The sequence below is a fragment of the Lichenostomus cassidix genome, chromosome 3, assembly GCF_008360975.1.
Source record: "Lichenostomus cassidix isolate B80296 chromosome 3, HeHo_3.0, whole genome shotgun sequence".
NCBI lineage: Eukaryota > Metazoa > Chordata > Aves > Passeriformes > Meliphagidae > Lichenostomus > Lichenostomus cassidix.
The window spans coordinates 101,637,369-101,660,650 of NC_139483.1; the positions used below are offsets into that span (position 1 = coordinate 101,637,369).

Consider the following 23,282-nt stretch of genomic DNA (forward strand, 5'->3'; position numbering starts at 1 on the left):
TAGTCTTTATTCCTGTTCTCTTTAAACTGTCACCCAAAAGTGTCCTTGCAAATTGCTATTCTGTGTTGAAGGAGTGATGAACAGTGCTGTGAAACTGCTAATGCTGTTTCACCTACAGAGAAAATAGGAGCAATCTCCTGCTAAAATATCCTCTGGTAAAATGGGACCCATCTACAAGTACAAGGAGAAGTCAGTCAGATGGACAGTTCTGGCAATGACACATTGGAGAAAAGAGTCCAAAAGCTGAGATGGTTTCAACTGCAAAAACAGTCCTTAATTCCTCTGAAGAACTAACCGTCAGTTAATTAAGAAAAAAAGAAATGATTGACTGGTCTTGTGAGGGAATTTTTTAACCCATTAAGGATGTCTTCCTCTCATTGGCTTAGTCTTTAAAAGGTATCTTCCTACTGTATGCCAAATAACTTTTCTGGCAAGAGAGCTTACTGATGTCAGTGAGCTATCCCTCCACCATGGTGTGCAACCAAGGAAATGTAGTTGTTGTTTTCCCCTCCACTGCTAGTGGAGGGCTCAACACACTGTATAATAAATAAACTGTGTGTGAGCAGTGGCTATCCTGCATGGCAAACCTTATTTTTTACAAATCAGAGTCCAGTTCATTACAGAATCTTTGCTTGGGTTTGATCTCCTTTTCTCTGTGGCAGCCTGAGAGAATCATTCTTTGTCTGCCTTTGCCGAGAAAGAGGGACCCAGGATGGATGATTCAGGGGTAAGGTCTATGAGTTAAATATCCCTCTGTTAGACTTCAGAAGTGAAATCCAGGTGCTGACAGTCTGTCTCAAAGGAATGAAGCAATTCCACGGCAAGAGCTGTGAGTTGCTCTAGTGGTCTAATTTGGGAAAAGGAGTGTGAACAGCCTGATAGATGAAAAACACTTTTGGGAAGAGTTTGTGCAAACAGCTTGTCCACAAGAGATCCTGGGCGTACCAGCATAATAGAGATATTAAAGAAACAAAAAATGGACAATTAACCTAAATGGATAGATCTACGAGGAAATACTTTTTTCTTCCCATAAGGTGTGTTTCTAGGTGGCTGCTCAGTGGGAGGGTAAGCTGAATCCCTTGAGCCAATGTTTTCAGGGGAGAGCTGATATTCCAATGAAAAATGTCCAGGAGGCGGTTTTAGGTTTAACACTGCTCCCAGGAAGCATGGCATCTGGGCTGAAGATGGCTGTGTCTGTCAGTTTTTGATTCCCAGGATGGAGAGCCCTTCCTGGAGCAGGGCACCAAAGCAAAATCAAACCTTCCCACAAAAGCAGTGTTTCTGTCTCCTCTAGAGGAGTGCCTTGAAGTGTACTGAGGGTAGAGATGCAATCTTACCTCCACTGGAGAGTATTATTTAAACTCAGTTTTCTAAGCTCCCATTAAGGTCCCCTTGGCACTTGGCATTACTGTGGCTTTGTCAGTCTCCCACAACCTCTCCCCTGTTATGCTGAGCAAAGGGAGCAGTGCTGGGCTGTGCTGTGTCACAGCTGCTGGCCAAGTTCACTGCTTGGTCCTGGAGTTGGTCTGTTATATCTGTCTGAGCAATATTTGCTGTTTCCCTTATTAAGGAAATAAATATGATGTGATTGAGCTGTGTGCATGTTTGCATCTGTCTTTCTGGCTTCCCCTAATGAGTTGTGAGTCTCTGTCCCTGATACCTACAATTTAGAAAGAGGAGCAAAAGTCTAAACACACACAAAAAATTAATAGATATTCTTGTAAGTTTTATATAAAAAATATCCACATAAGGCCATAATACTTTCAGGAAGGAAAAACATCACCAAGCACTGAAACCTTCTGATATATCAGATAATTCACATAGGCACTCAGTTGTGAGATGCAATGATGAGTTTCTCTGAGCCTGATGCTCAGGAGGTTATCTGTCCCCTGTTAGCAAGTTTAATAGCTTGTTCAATATTGTACTTAATAATGAAACTAAATTATTAACGATATCAATAGAGTATTTGATATTAACCAATTAAGATTATGGAGTCTACGGAAGCAATCAAGTACTCTTTTCTCCCCCATTCTTTTAATAATTTATAACAAGATAAAATGTATTACATTATTTTTGTCTTATCACTACGATTTTAAATTTATTGCTTAAACCATGTTAGGTTATGATTAGTAGCCCTACATATGAATCTTGATAAACCTCTTCATCTATTACAAGTTTGTGATTCAAGGCTTCAGGTATGCACCACAGACTTTTTTCATGGCTTTTTAGTTGTGATATATTCTGTCACTCTCCAGTGATGTGGTACAGTGATTATGTGGGGAAGAGGACTTCATTAACAAAGGTAGTAGCTCTTTTAATAACTCATTTTGCTTAAATGCCTCCATGTTTTATAAACATTGTTAGATTGACATTTATTTGGGATTCATGGCTGCTTTCTGAGGATTGTCTAGTTCAGTGCCTCAGACAGCATAATGGAGAAACAGATAAAGTCCAGTGACTTCTGTCCCCAATATTCTCCATTAGTAATACCTTGAGCAGCATCACTCAGTTCACTACTTGATGAACTGTATCGCTTGCATTAGAAAATGACTGCTTATAAAAGCAGTATAATTAGGGCTTAAATATAAATAATACTGGCTGGTAATAATCAATAAGCACTAGAAAACATGAGCTTGCTAAATGACTTTTGTTTGCATGACAGCTGAGTTTACTGGGTGCTTCACTTCAACACATCAGTTTTTATTAGCAGAGAATAATCCTTATCCCTTGCACTGCCAGACATCAACTCTGTTAGTCTTCATGTAAATTCAAGTGGTTGAAAGATTGTCCTAAAGGAGAATGAACTGTTTACTGCATCACTTGTCCATTACTGTCACATCACAAGTGTACTTCCCTCTTTGTAAAACTACCCAAATGATCTTTTCTCAGGTTAGATCACTGAAATAATCTTCTTTGTTTCTAATCTGGGATGATAAGCTTTAAATGAGGTTTTGGGGGGGTAGGGCTTTCCATTTGCCTGCTGTTACCAGCTACTGGTGATTGTATTGGAATTAAAAGTCTCTACAGTTAAGCTGTTAGTGCCATAAATGATTGATTTATTATCACTCTTTGGAAAGGAGTTCATCATGGGAGGGAGCTGAAATCTCACCATTGCAGAGTGAAGGGCAGAGGTTCTCAGTTAAAAAAGAAAAAAACAAACCAAACCAAACGAAACAAAAAAAAACCACACCACAAAAAACCCCAAACCAAAACAACAACCAAAAACCAAAAACCAAAACAAACAAAAAAAGAAACAAAAAAACCCCCAACCTAAAACAAAGCCTACAGATGAGGGATGAATACATGCCAAGGCTTGGTGCAGGCAGCAGAACAGCTCTCGGTGGGGAATGATGGGTGCTGACCCGAGCGGTGGCACAGGAGCAGAACTCCCAGCTGCTCCCTTTGGGAACGTGTTCCTGCTCCTCTGTTCCCTCAGCATTCCTCTGGTTGGCTGTGCAGGACTGATTGTAATATTCCCTTTAACATCTAAAATGCCATGTTGCCATTTCAGATCAGGTTGAAATTAGGATTTTTGAGGAAAATAAGTTGGTTCAGAAAACCTCTTCAACATGGAGGAGCTCTTGACTACACAGCCTCCCTCTGCTCAGGGACTGGATGCTCTGGGGACAAGGTTTGCAGAATGAGCTGTATAATCTCAGTCCATATCAGCAGCACAAGTTGGAACTGGGCTGCCAATTGTAGCATCTTTCAAAATTAAGAGCTTTTAAAATGCAAAATGCAAGAAATTGGTATACGGGAGACTCTAGATTAAAGATACTTGAAGTAGTTCCACTTAATGCTGAAAAAGCCTTTGGGATACAATCCCATTTATTCCAACCTGTTTGCAAATTAATTATGCTAAGCAGTCTTTTTAATTACATTGCTTGAAGGAAGAGCAGCAGAACATGAAAAATCCATAAGAGAGAAAACAAAAGGTTTCCACTGCCAATTATGGAGCTAAACTCGACAAAGGCAGCTGTAGCATGATGGAGCAGAGTGTGATTATTTTAAATGAAGTCCAGAGAAACTCCCAAATTCCTCCTTTTTGTTTGCGTAAATGTCCTGCAGTACTCAGTTGTCTCACACTGGGCACGACATTTTTCCAAAGTTTTTAGACTTTCCATTATGCAGCTTTTGACAGTGATACAACAGCCTGTAGTTGTAGTTAAAGCACTTGGCTCTTGCTTGGGAGGGATCCAGGGCAGTGTTTGACTCACAGCAGAGTGCAGGTCTGTGTGGTGAGCCCAAGTGGTTCCTGTGAGAAAGCCAACCACAAAGTGCCAGGAACGCCCTGTGTGGCATCCACCACCACCATCTAGTGGTGGTTACCTTCCCGCCTGATGGATAGCTGTTTGGAAAGAACTGTGCAGAATTGTCCTGGAAACTGGGAAAATTCTCACCTGGAGCTATTCTATCTCAGTACATTTCTACATTGTTTATTTGTTCACTTAGTGAAAACATTCAAAGAAAAAGAAATAATTCTGTTGGGAAGTCTGTTCTGTATAACAGCTGGAGGGGCCACGTGAATGATCAGTATAGAATATAAAATGTGCTATGAAAGAGCACTGGTTTTTATAAGATATTGCTGAATGCAAAATACTTGCAAATGTGACTCTTGAATGTCATGTACACAGTTCCAAAAGCAAGTGGAGGAGTTTTGAAAGGAAAACACTTTAAAAAACTCCAAACAAAACTCATGACTCCCTTTTTGGCATGTTTCTTATTCTGAGCAGTTTAAACAGCACTGGTAGTTCTGAAGAAGTATTTAAACCCATCATTTTTAACTCTATACTATTATTTTTAGACACATATTTTATTTTTCATTTTCACAAACAAACAAACTTCAGACAATTTGACTGTTTTACATAAAAATGATGTACTTTATATAATAGCATTATGAGCACACTGGTCAAGGCAGAACCCAAAACATCCATGCAAAATGTCCATAAAATGCTTGGAGAGTCACTCCAGGTTACAAAAGATTGTGTTCAACTTACTTAACTTTGTCATGTTGGAGTCCAAACTAGGTATACAGTGGGCAGCTCCAGCAGCCACCACCTGAGAGGAGAATTCATCCTACCTCTTCTAAACATTATCCTAGTTTAAGAACAATCTCCCATTGGAGGTAACTTTATCTCTTCGGTCACTGTTCAGGGAAATTTGATAACTAGCCTAGATGGAATACCTGGGTTTGGGACATTAGTGTCCCAAAAGTGAGATAAATTTTGTCCAAAAAACAAAAGCACAGTAGTTAGAGAAAAAGAAAAAAGAATCACCATTTGCTCTTATGAATCAAACTTGAATTTTTAAACCTGGCCTTTACTAAAAAAACCCACAAATCTAAATTTTTTTTTTTATTTAAACATAGAAATCAGAGCTTTCTGTTCTGATGCGCAGTTGGGAGGGTTTGTTGTGCAAGCTTTAAAATAATATCTTATTTCCTGAAGTGAAGGTAAGGTGTTTCACATGGGCTTTGGAAATCCAGACCTTTCTCTTATCGTAAAGACAAGGCTTTGAAAAGGCAGCAATAAGGAGTTCTGTGTACTCATCATTTCTGGGTGGACCCTTTATTCCAGTCATGTGAATTCCAACTTCAACCTCTCTCCACTCAGTAATTCTCAACTGGCAAGCTGCTGGGACTCTGCAGAGGGACCCAGGGCTGAGGGATGGGTCATGATGTGTGCTCAGGCTGTTCCTGCAGCCCTTGGTGTCCTCTGTGACCCCCTTGAGAGACAGAGTGAGACCAACAGTGCACATCCTAAATTCTTACTGGATCAAGTGTGAAAACCAGCTCCATGTGGGGAAAGAGCCATGCTAAGTTCATCTTCTGCACTGTCATTGTCTAGGCTTATTCAGAGCACCTTCTTCCTTCTCAGTCTCTTTTTTGTGGCCATGGTCTGCTCTCTGCCTTCCTTCCCTGGCTCCCTGGCTCCACATGCCTGCCCTCAGCTGCTGGTCCTGGCTTTGTCTGCTCTTGTTGGAAGGATCAGGGACCAGCCCCAGGCCAGTGTGGACTGGTGTTGTGCTGGCCCTTCAGTGGAACCACCAGCTGGGGAGCTGGCCTTGGTCTGAGTTCAAGGCAGCAGAGTTACCACAGCTCTCTGAACTGTTTTTTGCTCTCCTTATCCTCTGTTCACTCACAAAGATTTATTACCCTTGAGATATATCAGGTTGACACTAATAGGAAATGAAGCTTTTTGGTAAGGGGGTAGACATCCTCTATCAATGCCCAGTCAGTCCTTGACCTTCCTGCTTAGACTTTTAACAGCACTGCAGTTCTGTTGATATGTTATATTTTGCAGATACCACTAACAATTAAACAAAGACCACCATCTCATTCTATGTGGCTGCCAGACAGCTGTCAGATATTAACGACTGGAGTTTGCTATGACCAGAGCAGGATTAAAACTGGTGACCTACTTGTGAAAGACTTTGTATCTCATTTCCTCAAGCTATTCACCCCTAGACTTCTTTGAAATGTAATGCTCTTTCCTGGCTTGCTCTTATTAATCATGTTTACTGGTGTCTGCCTGCTTTAGTCAGTGAAATGTCTGGGATCGATATTTCATGGTCCTCTTTCTTGGATCACACACACAAATTCTACCCATCCTAATTTTTATTCACTCTGGTTGACCTTAAGAGATCTAGAAACTGGATAATAAACCAGGAGTAAGAAGATCAAAGCTTTCTTCATCTAGGTCACTAGTAATAATCCAGTGGTGGTCATTAGAGCATATGCTTAGCAGCCGATGTAAATTCTTTCAATCCCCTTCCTTGTGGTCACAAAACAAAATGTGCTTTTGTTTGATTGGCACTTTTGGTGACTTCAGAGGGTGTTTGGCTAATTAGGAACAAATCTGTGAGCAAGGCATCTATTCAGGATTTGACCCTGATTTAGTAAGCTGCTTGGTGACTGCTATTGTTTCCGTAAGATGAGAACCAAACACAGAATCCAGTGTTGAAAAATTAAGATGCTCCAGGCTGTCAGTACAGTTTAGAACCTTCTTTGCCATGGGCTTCCATTCTGGGGGAAGATTGCTGCTGTGGGGGACCTACAGAAAGCCTGCAGCTGCTGCATGTTTCCAGAGAACACTGAAGAAATAAAGGTTCTAGGCAGAGATCCAAAGCAGGGATGTTGCCAGGGTTCAGCCTGCATTTCAGTCCGCTAGCATACAAATTTTCCAGACAGACTGGTTCAGCAATTCAGATGGTCCCACCCCAGCTCCTGGACAAAGTGAGTGAGACACATGACAAATACACGTGTAAAAGGCTCTCTGTGCTGCATAGCTGCTGCCAGACACCGAATACTGTGAAGGAACAGAGAAATGCTTTGAATTTTGTCGTGCATGCTTTTGGAAGGAGACTGATGTTATTAGCAGCGAGATTGTCTCCTGAAATGGAAATACATAATTCAGTTTGTGGTTCAGTTAGTTCTATTAAAACTTTGTCTTTATTTCTGCTGTCAAAATATATTTAGAACAAAACCTTCAAGTTGAAGGCAGGAAAGATTAAATTGCTTTTATCTTTTCAAGTTAAACTGAAAAGAGATGATGGTGGAAGGGGCTTTTGAAGGTACAGCAGTGCTGAAGCCTCCTTGCATCCTCTCACCAGGCAGGGGAGGACATGCCCACAGGATTTTGATGGAACATGGAGAGAATCTTCCTTCCAGTGTCCTAACTGTTTCCAGTGAAAATGGTTGCTATTTGCTGGGCCCCAAAGCTCTTCCAATTCCCTGGAGCTCCTTGGGATGCTGCCTAGCTTTCAGCAGCCCAGAAGTATTGGGCAATATCAGATGCTGAGACAGTATGGAGCTGGCCCTCCACTGTGGGAGCTTCTGGAAGGTCCTTCATGCTTCTTACTCTCCCTCACCTTGGGACAATCCTTAAGTAAAGCTGAAAATCTGGCATTAAACAGTGCAATGGAAAAGCAATGAATGGCACAGTATTCAAATGTAAATGACTAAATGGGTGGTTGGGGCTTGTTCAGAAACATAACACAGACATAAAAGCCTCATCTTAGCTCATCAGTTGGCCTTGGCATTTGTTTCCAGTGCCTAAAACCAAAATCCAACCTTTCCATGGAGAATTTGGAAGATGATCAGATTCATGATCCAAAATATTTGGAAACCAAGATCTCACCTGCTTTACATGGAAACTGTAATTCCTGGGCTTTGCAGAGCAGCCAGAAATTTGCCTGCCATCTCAGTCGTGTGCTATTTGCTTTCATGGCTTGAGAGCTGTAGATGATTCAGATGTGATCATTCTTTCCAATATCCAAATTCAAAAAATGCTGTTTCTCGTAGTTGCTTTTGGACTTCTTGTTAGTCTTCCCAGGGAGAGTTACAGGTTTCCATCCCATGCAGTGTGAATAACAGGTGGCTCCTCCCAATGTCAATATGTTGTATAACTATTTTCTGTATCTTGTATAACTAATTTCTGTATGTTGTATAACTGACTTGCACTGAAACAATGAGCTTTGCACCTTCTGGCATCAGTCCTGGGCATATTGTTCATGTGCTGTTTGACTGCAGCACATGGGCAGCCACTCTGGTGCTCCTGGTAGAACTTATACAGCCTGTGCTTCACTGGGGACTCAGTCTGCAAATGCACAGTGGTCCTTTAACTGGGAATTCGAGTTTTGCTAAAGCATAGTTAAAACAAATTCCAGGCTGTTTTCACCTGATAGCCCCAAGCAACTGGACCCAAAAAGTAATCAGGTGGTAGGGCAGGTATAAAAGTTGGTAGGTGTCTTATTTATGTGTGATCTCACAAGCTTATTTGTTTCGTTGCTTGGCTTTGCAGGTTCTCTGATGTCCACCCGTGTGTGTGGGTTGTGGGATTAGATTGATGCCAGCAAAGCACTTTGGGATCACTCAGAGTTCTGTAGGTGTGAAAACAGCTTTTTTTAAATTGAAAACCTGTTATTAAGTACACAGCTTACAAATTGGAATAGCTGGCTACATCTACAGATTGTTGTCTCTCCTGAGACAATGGGAGAGTTGATATCTGTCAGGGGAAAACACAAACTGCTTTGCTGCGACTAGAAAATGTACATTGCCCTCTTGTGAAAACACAGCTCTGCTGCAGCAAGAGAAATAGCCAAGGATACATTTCAGTTGAAAAGTCAACATATTCTGCCACTCTATAATTATAGCTGAGGTTAGTTGTTTCTTTAGACTGACATCTCAGCATGCTCACAGGACAACACAACCAGATTTTTCCTATTTATGTACACATGGTAAGAAAAAAACCAGCTTTTTTTTCCCATCAGTTCTGCAGTCATCCTGGATTTTAGTCGCTTCATGAACATGCTGAACTGTGCTGTCATTGTATTGCTGTGACAGCTTAACTTGTATTTCAGCTTCATGACAGGTCTCAAACATGATACTGTGGCCTCAAATTTGCATTGCATTCAAGCTGCAGCACCACACCATCCCTTTCTCTCCCTGTTGGAATAGGTGGTTGCAAATTGCAGATATTTATGCACATTACTGGACATGCAACAAGACAGTCTTGTTCATTTGCAAATCTGGAAGGGCTATAGGTACATCATCAGTTTAAGACAGAACAAGAAAATAGCACTTTTTATTTCAGTTGAGAATTAAAGTCTTACTTTTCACTGAGGTATTCATGTATTCAGCTTGTGGTGATGCAATCCTTCATAACCCCAAGAAATCACAAAGTTCTCACCTAGAATGGGATTTGGGTCATGCCTGCTGTTGAGCTTTATAACCCACCTTGGGATTTATCATCTCACTAAGATGCAGCATCTCTCTCCATTGAGCAAGCAGCATTGAACTAGAGTTTGTTGGGCTAAGTGGGAAAAACCATTTAAACACATCAGCTCACAAAAATAGTTTTTCAGCAAACAGTGCTACCAGAAAAAGACAGTATATTCCCAGATGAGAGATGTAGGTCCTGTGGCACTAGTTGGATATCAGGACTTTTCCACAGCTGAGAAGGTGTCAGAAATGTAGTGAATAAGAGAAGCCAGATAGAAACATTTTTTGGGGTAGGGCTGGGAAAAGTATTGATGCTGACAGCAGGTAGAAATGATTAAATTTGAGACCTTCTCTCTCTGCCAGCAGGGCTTTATTTAGATGGAATTTAGTCAATTTCCTTCATGAATAATCCGGACAGCTGTGAAAAATCTACCTTTTTCAGTGCTTGCTTTGAGTATACTCTCACTGTTTCCCAAATGATGAGAGCCAAAACCTTGACACAAGGAGTTTCCAGCTGGCAGACTTTTGTGAAAATATCATTCAGCTCTGGGAGCTTCCAAAAGTTGGCGGCCTGCTCACATTCTAACAGGAGAGACTGAGTTATTGGAGGTTCAGGCTCTTGCCAATACTTGTGTAAGAAAGGAAGAGCAGAGCTACCTCTTGAGCAGAAATCAGTCTCTGATTGGCATTCATAGATTTCAGAGAATTCTCTCTCCAATGTACTTGAACAACCCAAAATACTGCTCCTGGTGGTGTCTTCTTGGGTGAATGCTTAAAATATTGAGTTTGAGAGCTCTAGAGTTGTGGTTTAGGATTTTCCCTTCTTTCTCATGCACTGTCTCTTCCCAGGGTCATAGCAGATGATGCTGCCCTGGCAGCTGGATTAGGTATCCTCTGGGCTCCATCCCAGGTGCAGCAAGAAATGCCAGTGTTGTGATTTCTAGCTGGACCCTAAATGCCAGCCTGGCAGATAAGCCTGTCTGTATTTTGACAGCACTAAAAAGGGTTGGCGCCCACTAGCTTGGTAGGCTGTTGTTTTTCTTGAGACATGTCCTGTCCATATTTCAAGTTTCTTCTCTCCTATTGTTTAATAGGGACTAGATGTAATTCTCCTGTGTTTCTTGTTCAGTAAATATTTGTTACTTCCTCAGAGACTGAATTCCTTGGTTGGTTTGTTGAGGGTCATTTCCTGGGCACATTTCACCCTTAGGTTTTTGGATGTCACTGAGGAAAGATGCAAAGAATTTTGAGATTTCTTTACAAGGAAATCTCGTTGTAACTTTAGCTATGAAGAGTTGCCACCTCTCCATAAAGATCTCATGCTATAAGAGGGGGAGGTTGCCCTATTTTTATAGGAACAGGAACTCTAAAGCAGATGAAATGCCAGCCCTGTCATATATTTTTAAATAAGATGTCACATGGTGTCTCTGTGAAACTCATTGCAATCGAGTGACAGCTGCCTTAAGAGAGTGGTTGTTCTTTGAATGCCTCTTGCAAATGGGTTATTAAATGTTTAGAGTCTTTGACCTCTAAAATCCTCTGACAATCAAGAAGACTCTAAGATAGGAGTGTGTTGAGAAAGGAATGCAATAGAGGAGGAAATTCAGAATAGCCCCCATGCTGGAGAAAAGGCCTGCCTGTTACCTCTGTGGTAATAGGAAACAATTGAGAGAATGTTTTCTTGTTTAATTCTCATCTTCTTATGACTTTGGTTTTGATCATTTTCATTTGTTTGAGAATTGAACACCTTACTTGAATTAACTTGTATTTTATGCTTAATTACATCTGGTATGAAATGTGAGTCCATCAAGTAAGTGTGAAATATATGTTGTTACTGTGCCTCTAGAAACAACTTGTCTCTAGAGAGCATTATATGCACTCAGCTCACGCAGGAGATATGAAAACACTTGTGGATGTCAGGAATTGGGCTTTATCCCCCAGCTGTAAACTTTAAAAGGACGCTTTGGGAACTGGCTTCTCCAAGAACAATGTTCCTGGGAGGCTCCCTCTTGGCAAGCATAAACCAGAAACCTTTTGGAAAGCAGTTGGTGGTGTAATAGGTTGGCCATGATTACACAGTTTATTGTTCAACCATTAATGTCTATACAGCTTTTTAATCATCTTTATTGACTCTGGGATACAAGAATATTAAGGATGATACAATGTGCTGCTCTCACAAGATAAGAGAGTGAACTTCTCTGAAGGCATTATGACTAATCAAACCTCCTTTGAGATTTCACCCCAATACTGAACTAATTTTTTGCCATTATTATTGTTATTGTGTTCTTGCTAAGGACTGAATAGCTGTTGTTGTGTGTTCATTAAACCTCACAATCTGATTTATCTAACATGTTTACCACAACACTTGGGGGGGTGGGAGAGGGAACTCAAATCTATTACTCATATTCATTAATCAGTGTGGAAAAGTAAAAGTTGCTCCCCAGTGTGAGACAGTTACCATAATTATAGTGCTGGGCCCTTCAAATTGCATCACTCTACATTTTTGAGCATGTTTTTGAGGCGATGTTTATTAATTGGAAGCACTGATTATGATACATCCCTCTAGTTACGCTTTGCCATGTCTATAAATAGATCTTGTGTTTTGCTACTTGCAATTTTGTTTAGGTGGACTTCCAATTTTTTTTTGGTTTGGTTTGGTTTTTTTGTAACTGACAGGAAAAATTCATATAGATCTTACTTTTAAATGAGATTTCATTCACCACTCCAGCAAAGATGTCAGTTTTACATTTGTCAGGCTCAGAATTTTATGCACAACTGAAGTGGTGCAGGGATCTTCAGCTGGTCTGGTGCACAGAGGGAAACTTAATCCAAAGGAAAACATGTAGCTACACTAAGCTTCTGTGATAAATAAAGCAGCAAAGAATCCACGTCAGGGAATTGTATTGCTTAAGTGCTTTTTGTTGTGTCTTCCTTTCAGATGACTCCTAATTATGTTATTGAAACCTCAATCACTGTAATGATGTCAAATAGTGCATGCAATGAGATATCCTGGTGTTGGAAGAATGGGCATGGATAGTAGCTTTCTTTTAAACATGCATATTGATGCTTTTTTTGTGAGTATAGTTTTTCTCACTTTTTAGAAAAAAGATAAATTTTAATTTAAAAAATAACTCATTCTCTGTAGATTTTAGAATTTATTTTATACTATCCCTTTTTAAGGTCTTACTGCATTCTAGTGTTAAGTCTTTTGCAGACTAATTATATGAATAATAGCTGGTAGACTTTTCTGTAATAGAAGAGGTTACTCATAGTTTTTTTGCATCAGGGGTGGTTTAATCACAGCAAAAAGGAGCTGAAATTCAAAGTTATCATGCACTGAATAATTTAAGGTTACAACAGCAGGCAAATGCAGGAGGAGGCAATCTTGCCTCTCACTTGTAGTGCTCTAAATCAACAAGCAGCATGTTCCAGTTTATAGTAATAGGTTTATGGATTTCCCTAAAATGAGCCCTTGTGATCATGTCTGATACCTGGAAGAGTGGATAAACCCATAGAAACCCACTGGAAGGAGACAATACAAAGTTACCCTATCAAGGAAATAGAATCTGTGGGTAATTTTCCCCTCTCTGAAGATCCATTTCATGGAATATCACAAAAATCTGCATCCCCCAAGAGCTGATTGGGACAAAATCTGGGAGAAACTCTACTCTGTGGGATGATACTGTCTTCTTTAGCTGGCCTCTTCCCTAAAAAAGGAGACACCTCTGGAAACCATCTAGTACTGAGCATCACTGGTATCAATATCCACATTTTGTCTCCATTGGCTGAACACAGCCAGTACCAGCACAGCAACAGCATGTTCAGGGAGATGGCATTTCTGTGTGAAAGCAGTTATCCATATGGCCCACAGGGAGGTTTTCTACATCTCTTTCTACAGAGAGAAAAGAACACAACTGATAGAAAAATAGATTGTATATGATGAGGATTTTCCCTTCTTGCACTGTTGTAGGCAAGGAGCAAGAGTGTGATGCTCCTTTTTATGATTCCAGGCATCCTTTGAAAGGCTTTGTTCCAGATCCCTTCTCTTGGAGGAGCTGGTGTGTGAGGCTGAAGCCAAGGAAGCAGTGAACCTGAGAGCTGCCATTGCCTGAATACCTGTGGTTCATTCTAGACCTGCCTGTACAACTTCTTAATTCCCAGAGGGTGACACAATGGCTTGCACCATTCCTTTCTTCTTCCCCACCCTTGTGAAAATCCTTTCAAGTCACAAATAAAAGTCTTCCAGACTCCTTGCACTGTCTTTTCATCTTTCTTACATGTTGAGCGTTGCTCAGCCAAGATTCCTAGATACTGTTGCTATCAATAACAGCAATAATAATAGTTACCTATGTGGAACTTCAAATGTGCACAGCACTTCATGTAATAAAGCTATGTCTTTTTAGACATCAATGAGTTCAACAGTATTGTCCCATTTCTAAACAAGAACTGATTTAGTCCACCCCCTTGATGTATGTCTCTATATATCCACAGCTATACAGATATAGATTCTCTAGGTGTATATAGGTGTATATATAGATGCATGATCCCTTGCACCACAATGCTGGTACTTCAAGGTTTTTATATCCTGTTGGGCTTTTAAGTCTTGGCATTGACCTTTGGAAGGGTTTAAGTTATTTGAGGAGGATAGATATGGAAGAAAATACATTATCTTGGAAGGCTGTCTTCTGAAAACTGCACTGTGTCAAAAGAGTCTTTTTCTTTTATTTATTAGTAGTCTCCATAAGAACAGAACTAGAAGGGTTAAAGAGGGATGAATCTCATAGGTAAGACTGTACAGGATTTTTGAAGGCTTCCTGAAAACCTGTCTGCTCTCAGCTTCATTTCAGAAGAAAAGCTTTAAGACAGACCTTGCAGCAGTTAGAAATGCACGCCCGATTTTAAATGATTCAAAAGCTCATTTCAGTACAGTTCCTCTGTGAGTTGCTGGATTGCTTTCAAGATCAGTACTGAAAATAAAAGTGAATAGGATATGCCTAGGGACAACAGGGAAAAAACAGCCACGCCAAGATGTTGCCCACCTGCCTCTTCTCTATTATGTCAACTATTGCTGCTATTGCTGCCATCCTTCCCAGCTCTCCCCTTTGACTTTGGGGTCTGTTCCATTCCCTTGCCTCTTCTCCCTTTTGGGAAGTATCAGTTCTCTGATAGGCTCAGCAATATCCATTTTCTTTCTCTTTCTGCAGTTTCCTTTCTGCAGTGCTGGGCTATAACAGCTCCATATGCAGAGGAATTTTAGGAGGACACATTACATAAGTATATGAGACAGTCAGATATTTCAGGCACAAGTATTTTTTCTGCTGTTCCATCTGTATATTCATGAGATGGTTGTCTCAGACTTTAGTGACTCGTGTTTCAAATCCTATTTTGGCTGGAAGTGGCACTTAGTGATGCTTCTGTAGACTTGTTCTTTTGGGAAATTTGCAATAAGGACTTCACAACACAGCAGGCATAGCATTCAAGTTAATACTCTGAACCTTTGGAACTAAAACTCACTGGGAAAATAAAGTCTCTTTCAGAAATGGAAAGGAGTCAGATGATCTTTACTGGGGGCAGAAAAAGAAAGGAGGGGGGACAAAAAGGAAATGTCCCAGTGTATCCAGATTCCTAGAGAGATAACATGGTGTCAAGAAAAAGGAAGCTTTAATTAGGCTGGGACATAGCCACAATACAGCAGGATCCTGATAGCCCTATTCTGTCGCTGACCTTGGGGTAGTGAAAGACTGTGCCAAATTTAAAATAAATAAAGTGTTCCAGGGCTGCTGCTCATTTAAGGAAGATCAAAGAGAAATAACATTTAATCAGTGGTAGTTGTGGTATTAAGGACTAGCAGTACTAATTGTTTTGATGAGAATTCTCCCTGAAGAATTTTTTTTTTTTATTATTAGCACTGAGTAATAGCTGAGCTGCTAGTGTATTGACCTATAGCACTACCACAGCTCAATTAAGTTTCTTATTGTCCAAATCTAATCAGAGAAAAGCTGGGATTGAAAATCGATTCATTTCCTGCTAGTTAATGACTAATTCCCCACAAATGTGAAAATAAAGATTAACTTTTCAGGTTGAATGTTTTTTTAGAGGTAGACTCTGCCAGATGGGTGTTTGTGAAGAAGAAGCATGGCTTCTCTTTTCCTATCCATCTTCTTCCAATCTCTTGGTGTATTCCTGCTTTGTACAGAGTCTTCCTTTATCTTAGCCTGTTGTTTGTGCTTATTCTCTGGCCTCTTAACTCCTGTCTCACACGATTGCAAGGAGCTGGTATTGATAATTCATGGTCAGCTCCTAAAGTCTCAAATATTTCTTCTCCATATTCTTCAAATGAGCATTTCTAAGGTGGCTAAAAACACCTCCAAGACAGAGGGGTTTAGTCCTCAACCATAATGTAAGGGCTAGTCACAGTCTTTGGAGGTCTGGGTGAGGCACAAACTCTTTGTTGATCCCCCTTCAGCCTGTACAAGTTGTGAATTGTCCAGGTGAACTGAAGAAGTTACATTTCTTAGCTCATCTAAATAGTTCTTCTTTATGTAAAGAACTGACGGCTGTTTATAAGCCTCCCTACATGTCTGTGCATGTTCACATATTCTCACAGCATTAAAACTACTGAGCAGAGACATGAGCAAACATCCGTGAGCTTTGGCAGCTCTCCCCAGTTCTTGCCAGCTCTGTGACTTCCACTGCTGCAGCATCTGAAATCATCACAAACCTTTTTATTTTTCCTCCCAGTGCACCTCTGAGGGGGGGGACAGCTCACAGATTTGCACATGGAGAACTGAGTCCTGGATCATTTAGGCTCTGGTCTTTGGTGGTCCACAAGATTCTCTTTTCCAGAGGCTCAGCCTCCTGGCTTAGCTGCGGCTAAACCTACAGACCCACAGTTGTGGATGGTGCCCACTCCTTGGGACCCCCGGCAGGCTGAAGCCAGGTGGCTGGAGGCAGTTTCCCAGCTGGGATATTTCTACCTTACCCTGCAGATGTGCTGGAGAGTGCAGCAGTCAGATCTCTTCCAGAAAAAGGACAGATGTGTGGCTGTATCGTTTTGTGCTGGTCTGGTTATGCCCTTGTTACATTAGTTTTAATTTTTACAAAGAGGTGGCAGGGACAGGCTGCAGCCCTGCAGGTCACCCTGGTACCAGAGTGGCGCAGCCTTCCTGACAGGTCCTGACAATCACAGCCTGGACATCTCTTCCCCTTCTCTTGCCTTCACACATGAAGTGCAAGAGTACAGTATATTGTAGTAAATTTCAAATCTTTTTTTTCGAAAGGAGACAACTAGAGGGTAATCTTTTATCTTATCTCATCAACTCCTGTGTTTGTGCTGCTGGCAGGAGCCCAGAATTTTATCCTCTTGGAAAATTAATTAAGAGCAACCTGCTCCCCATCATCACAGGCATCTTTCCCAGTGACCTCGGTTCCAAGGAGCTGTAAGACCAGGCTAGACCAGCAGCTATCAGCATCTGGGTTCAACTTTAAGAGGTTTGCTATTAAAAAAAACCACCTGTCTGAGCTTCCAGAAGCAGCCAAACTTGCTGATTCTCAAAGTGCACATGTTCTCCACTTACAAAGGTGACCTGGATGCCTAGCAAACTTATAAAATAAAACCCTTATAAAGAAGGGAAAGTAACTCCTTCCTAAAGCATAACAGCATCAATTATTTAAGGTTTTTCCTACAAGAGCCAGCTTCTTGACCTGTTTTTATGTGCTGGCCCTTGACAATGCTCATGATTCTCCTTGCACTGGCTGTGTCCCCTCAACCTCCTCTGCTTCAGCTCTCAGCAGTGCTGGTAGTGCTGAGCCCCAAATGGGGCATCTCCTCTCACAGGGGAATCAGCAGCTGCTTCTTCCAGCTTCTCTTAGCCTGGGATACAGAAGCCCTATGCCATCTCCTCCTTCCCACCTCCTGTTCTGTCCTGCAGCTCTCACTCTAGCTCTGGAAGCTGTGAGCTTACAGCAGTGACCGAGTTGTCACCTGGGCATGTGTAGGCAGTGTGCCCTGCTTTCTGTACCTTAGTCTAATTCTGGTTTTCTCTGTTTTATAGCAGAAGTTCCATTTTAATAGAAATGGATCTCAACCATGATCAAACACCACATGGGAAACAAAGCACCATTCAGGCCAGCCTATAGGTTTTTCCATCCCATCCTATTAAGGATGGAGAGACCCTTCTGTTTCCCAACCCTTCCTCATCACTGGCAAATTTGGGGAAGTTGATTTTGCTTTTTTTTTTTTTTTTAAGTTTTAGCCATATGCTAAAATTTTAGCCATATGCTTTAGCATATGCTTTATGCTTTTGCAATAATTCCCTCCCAAAGATGATCTGAATGAATTGATCACTGAGTTGCCGGTGAAGAGCATCACTTCAAAGAGGCTAAAGCAGCTGCAGTCAAGCAGATAAATATTTCCAGGTATTTGATCAGTTTCCCTGAGAGTTATGTACAATTTGTAGGTGTTGTTTGCTAGATATTCTGATTCCAGGGCTGTTTGAATGCCCCTCATATAGCAGAAGTATGTCCAGAAACGCAGTGGGAGCCAAGAATCTGCAAGACAATCCTCTGGTACAAAGCTTAGAAGCAGATTAAGGGAATTTTTTTTTATCCTTATTTTTCCTTTCCCAATTGGCACTTGACTATCGAGGTTACACTTTGTTCACACCCCAGCATGTTGATTTAACCTGGTAGGAAACACACAAACCAAGGAAGAGATGAATCATAGAATGGTTTGGGTTGAATGGGACCTTAAAAATCATCTAGTTCCAACCTCCTGGCATGGAGAGGGACACCTTTCCCTAGACCAGGGAGACCTTTCTCTAGATGAGACTAGAGAAGCAAAAACAAAGGAATGAACAGTATTGAGTCACCCATGGAACTGGCTGGTATCGTTTGTCTTGATTTTTGAATGAAAAGAGTAAATCAGGAGACAATGCTGGTGCATAGAGTGCCCTTTCCAGTGGCAGGGTGCAGCAGAAGGGAACTCATTGCTTTCATATGTAGATTGATCACCTAGTCAAGGGTTTGCAGAGAATACTGAAGGCTGAAGGTGTATCTGAAAATCCCAGTTGTGTTTCTTTACTTTTTTCTGAAGCATTCACTGAGCTCATGCCAGAGGCAGACTAAACCTCCCTCCTCATATTCCCTCTGGCAAAAAATGGGTGTTTGTCTTCCAGAGATCCCTGTCTCCCACTGCCACTTGGCTTGGACTGTTCTGAAAGTAGTTAAAGCCTTTATACTTTGCTAAGGCCTCACTGTGTTTTAATAATCAAATAATGTTTTACCAGAGCTGGCTTCTTTTGCTCTGTAATTGTTTTAGTTTTCTTTTACTTCATGCCTTATTTATGAATAGTTTCAAAACAGGCCAATGGAAATCTTCAAGTAGGTTTTTAAACAAGTTTTGACAATGTTTTTGAGTCGTTCTGAGCTAAAAATAATACAAATCAGCAGGTACAGACTGGAGAACAGTGCCTTCAGTCCCTAAAGGACTTTCTACTGCATTTGCTCCCTACAGGAAGACAAATAGAACAAAAAAAAATTTTAAAGGTAGCAGTTCCATTTTTTTCACCTTACGAGACTGTAAAGGCCAAGGCTTAGCTCTGAGCAATGCCACTGTCTTCTTCACCTTAGAAGAGAAAAAATCATAGTCTTTAATGCAGTAAAAAAATTAGAAGGATGTTTTTCTCCCTGCTACATGAGGCTAATGGTGTGACCAGCAAAGAGGTAGTTGCAGCTTACTGATGATTCTCCAGTGAGAGACTAAATAATATGTTCCAGAATAATTTTAAAATGGTCTTCAGCATCTCCATCCACTGACCCATCCTAATCCCCTGCTTTGTTCTTGGACTCTAACATGGTTTTGGGTGTCTGACACTTCTTCACCTTTTGTATAGATGTGCTTTTGCATTGTAATTAATTTTTTTGGTCTCACCAGTATGTTTGTAACATTTCTGTGTTTTAGTTTTCTGGGCAGTGAAAAGAACAGTCCCAGCTCCTTCCAGCTATTTACCTTTATTTTGTAGAGACTGTAGAGAGACAGTCACAGGAGCAGAGATCAGGTAGCATCCTCAGCAACAGTCAGCTCTGAGCAAAAGTACTTGGAAGACTGTAAAATTTTGAAGTATTTTGTTCTGTAACACATCAGTCACAGGATAGTCATCAGTACAGATTTTAAAAGCAAAACATTTCTCTTTTCAGCTTTGAACAACAGGCAGTTGTAGCAGTCCTCTTCAGCAATGCAAATGTTACTTATCTACAATGCTGTCTGAAAAGTTTATATTAGAGAAAACAGAAAGTTGAAAGGAAACTTTCAGGTTGGGACCCTTGTGGCAACACAGCAACAGCTCCTGATATGACCCACATGGCCACATAGTGCAAGCAGCTGGCTGAGCTCTAAGTTTTGCATTTTTAGGGCAAGACACAGCTCTGGATGAGGAAATGGAAAATTGTAAAATGCAGCTTCAACCACTTCAGCTGCCTCTGAAGACTTTCCTTCAAACTTACATTATTAAATGCAGTACTTGCTGGGAACTGGAATTTTAAAAAGCACAAAATGAGATGGCTCTCATATGGCGAGTAATGCATGTTTATACTTAAGGAGCAGGAAAACCTCCATGAAATTGTGCTGGGAATATAGAAACATTGTTTGTGTATGGTCCCTGCACTGCAATAGGACTTCAACACTGGGTTAAAACTCCCTTTCTTTAGGGGTGTGTTTTCTTGAGTCTGGCCCACAGAAAGAACAACTGTCAGTTCAAATGTCTTGAACCATACACTTTCTGGGAGGAAAATATATATATATGTTATGGTCATTTAAAATATACTGTTAAACTGCAGTCAGTTGCAGTGTTCACTGAAGGATATTAGGATATTAAACATGAAAGCATTGCACTGTATTATTAAACTGAATCTCTTTCCTCATCTTATGTACTTGAATGTTGGTTGTCAGAGTGGAACATATGTTCACGTGGGTTTTTTATGTTATGTGTGGATTACATTTTTTTTTAAATAAATGAAGTTATATAACAACAATCCCACACAAATACTTGGTTGCAACATGTCCAAGGGCTGGTTAAAATTCTCTTGGAATGCACCCTGGCTGCTGTATTGCACAGTCAGAGAATATTACACACAATCTGCCATTTACACCCAACTTCATTTTAAGATTCATCTAGTTAATTTAGCTTCAAAGTAGCATTATATATATTTGTAATATAGCATGTGGAAACCTGAGAGGCTTTTGCAGAAGTAAGTTTTTAATAACCATTCCAGTGTAACTGTTAGAGAACATTACTTACACGGCAGATCCTCAGTTTCCCACACAGCTCACCAGCTGCTCTTCATAAATGCCTCACCTTGCTGTTTTCTAGGCAGGTATACAGGTCTCTCCTTTGCATTAACACAGTTCTATATATTATTATATTTTGCAGTTCTTTCCATATGGAGATGCTTCAAAGTTTGCCCAGCATGCCTTCCGAACCTTTGATAAAAACGGAGATGGGACCATCGACTTCAGAGAGTTCATTTGTGCTCTGTCCATCACCTCACGAGGCAGTTTTGAGCAAAAGCTGAACTGGGCCTTCAACATGTACGACTTGGATGGTGATGGTAAAATTACAAGAGTGGAAATGCTGGAAATTATAGAGGTGAGATCAATATGACACTCAAAAACATCACAACATCAATAAAATTTGATTCCTTGTTCACACAAACGGTAGATTTTAGGCACACCAGAGGCTGTTCAGTACATTAAATGCACATTACACACATTCATCCTCCACTGAGTGGTACCCAAGTGGTACAAGCACACACATGTTAATAGATGTAATCTTGGAGAATTGCAGAGAGTACATATGTGCATATAAGCTTTTAAATATCCAGAGACTGGGTTGTTTTTTTTTTTCTGATGAATGGATTAACCATAAGGACAGCCCAGCACAGGATTTACAAAGCCCATCTCAAAGTCACTTGACACCCACGAAATTATTGGACTGTAGCTCAAGTAGCTGAAGCCTTACTGGAGATTAACTTCAGATGATTACAGAAATTTACAGGGATAACAACACGCTATTTTAAGTGAGCTCTCACAGATGGGCCTTAAGATGACCACAACATGTAAGAGGAAGGATAAAGTTTACCACCTTCGTCATCTGCCGGCAACTTGCCACAGTAGTTAATACCAGATTGTGCCCACATGTACACACAGAAACCTATTTATAGGTGATGACTTCTAAAACTAATTATTCAGAATTTATGTGAAGTATTCCAGCTAAACAATTGATCCACAGAGTGAGTTACAAGAATTTTACATTGTTGCGAAACAGGAAACCAAGGAAATTCATTCTGGGATGCAAAATGTAACCATCAAAATAAACCTACATCTAAACAAAATAAAATTTACACTTCGTTGTTTTAAGTATCTGGACATTGTATTCTAAGAAAGAAAAAAACAAAAAAAAAATCTTTTGAGAAACTTGCAATCATTTTATTGTTAGAACATATTTCCAGAATTTGATCACATCAAAAAATTAGATTGAATTTCATGCTGAATTTTCCATTTGGTTTCTTTCCAAAGGCCATCTACAAAATGGTGGGCACTGTGATAATGATGAAAATGAATGAGGATGGTCTGACGCCTGAGCAACGGGTAGACAAGATCTTCAGTAAGATGGATAAGAACAAAGACGATCAGATCACACTGGATGAATTCAAAGAAGCTGCAAAGAGTGACCCGTCCATTGTATTACTCCTGCAGTGTGACATTCAAAAATGAGCTGGTGTATGACGCGTCATAGACTGCACAGAAGTTTAATGTTCCATTCAGTTTGCAGCTATTTCCACACACACAAAAATTTGCTTGGACTACCTATAAATGGACTTGCTTCTTGTGTTTGAAACACTTGTGTGCATGAGAATGTCATTTGCTAAAGAATTTTAAAAGTATATATTATAAAAATAAACTGCCACAACGTGATGTGTGCAATGTCATTTCATAACAACCCTCTTCCTCTGAAGCCTGTGCAGCAGGCCTGTGCTGCAGTGAATTATATTATTTATTGTTCATGTTTTACTGATGCTAGCTCTGTGTCTCCTAGACTGAGTAATGTTAGTGACACTGAATTCCCATGGTAATGTTAACTGTTTATTATAAATCATTTCACCATTCTGCTGTAAAGTAGTACTGGACAGACAGAAGGGAAGAGCTCCTCGGCTCCCAAGTCTGATCCACACGTGCTTGTATTGTCAGTGGATATAAATGTACTTCATTTGCATGCCTTTTAGGTTTGCCTTAATTCTTACCTCATTTGCATCCCTTCAATCTGGAAAGAGCTATGTCAGAGGAATGCAGTATATTAAAAACAAAAAAAAGAGAATATCCTGCTAAAATTATCCCTTTAACTAAGAATATATAAATATATATATATATAATGTTTAAAATATTGTTTTATTGCAAGTTTAAAGGTTTTATTGGAAGTGTATTGATCTTTGCCAGAATTTTCAAAAGCTTCCACAGAGGTTGCAATATATATGTCCCAAAATAAATTTATAACATTTGACCTTT

At 40.4% G+C, this 23,282-nt stretch overlaps 1 protein-coding gene across 2 annotated transcripts in view; it reads left to right on the top strand.

Annotated features, from left to right (window-relative positions):
* Positions 1-23,282, top strand: part of VSNL1 (visinin like 1) — an 84,094-nt gene extending 60,812 nt beyond the window's left edge. For both annotated transcript variants that reach the window (XM_085056903.1, XM_085056904.1), the window contains exons 3-4: positions 21,151-21,366; positions 22,296-23,282. In XM_085056903.1, coding sequence (XP_084913029.1) covers positions 21,151-21,366; positions 22,296-22,493 — 414 coding nt within the window. In that variant the 3' untranslated portion in view covers positions 22,494-23,282. The remainder of the gene's footprint in view (positions 1-21,150; positions 21,367-22,295) is intronic.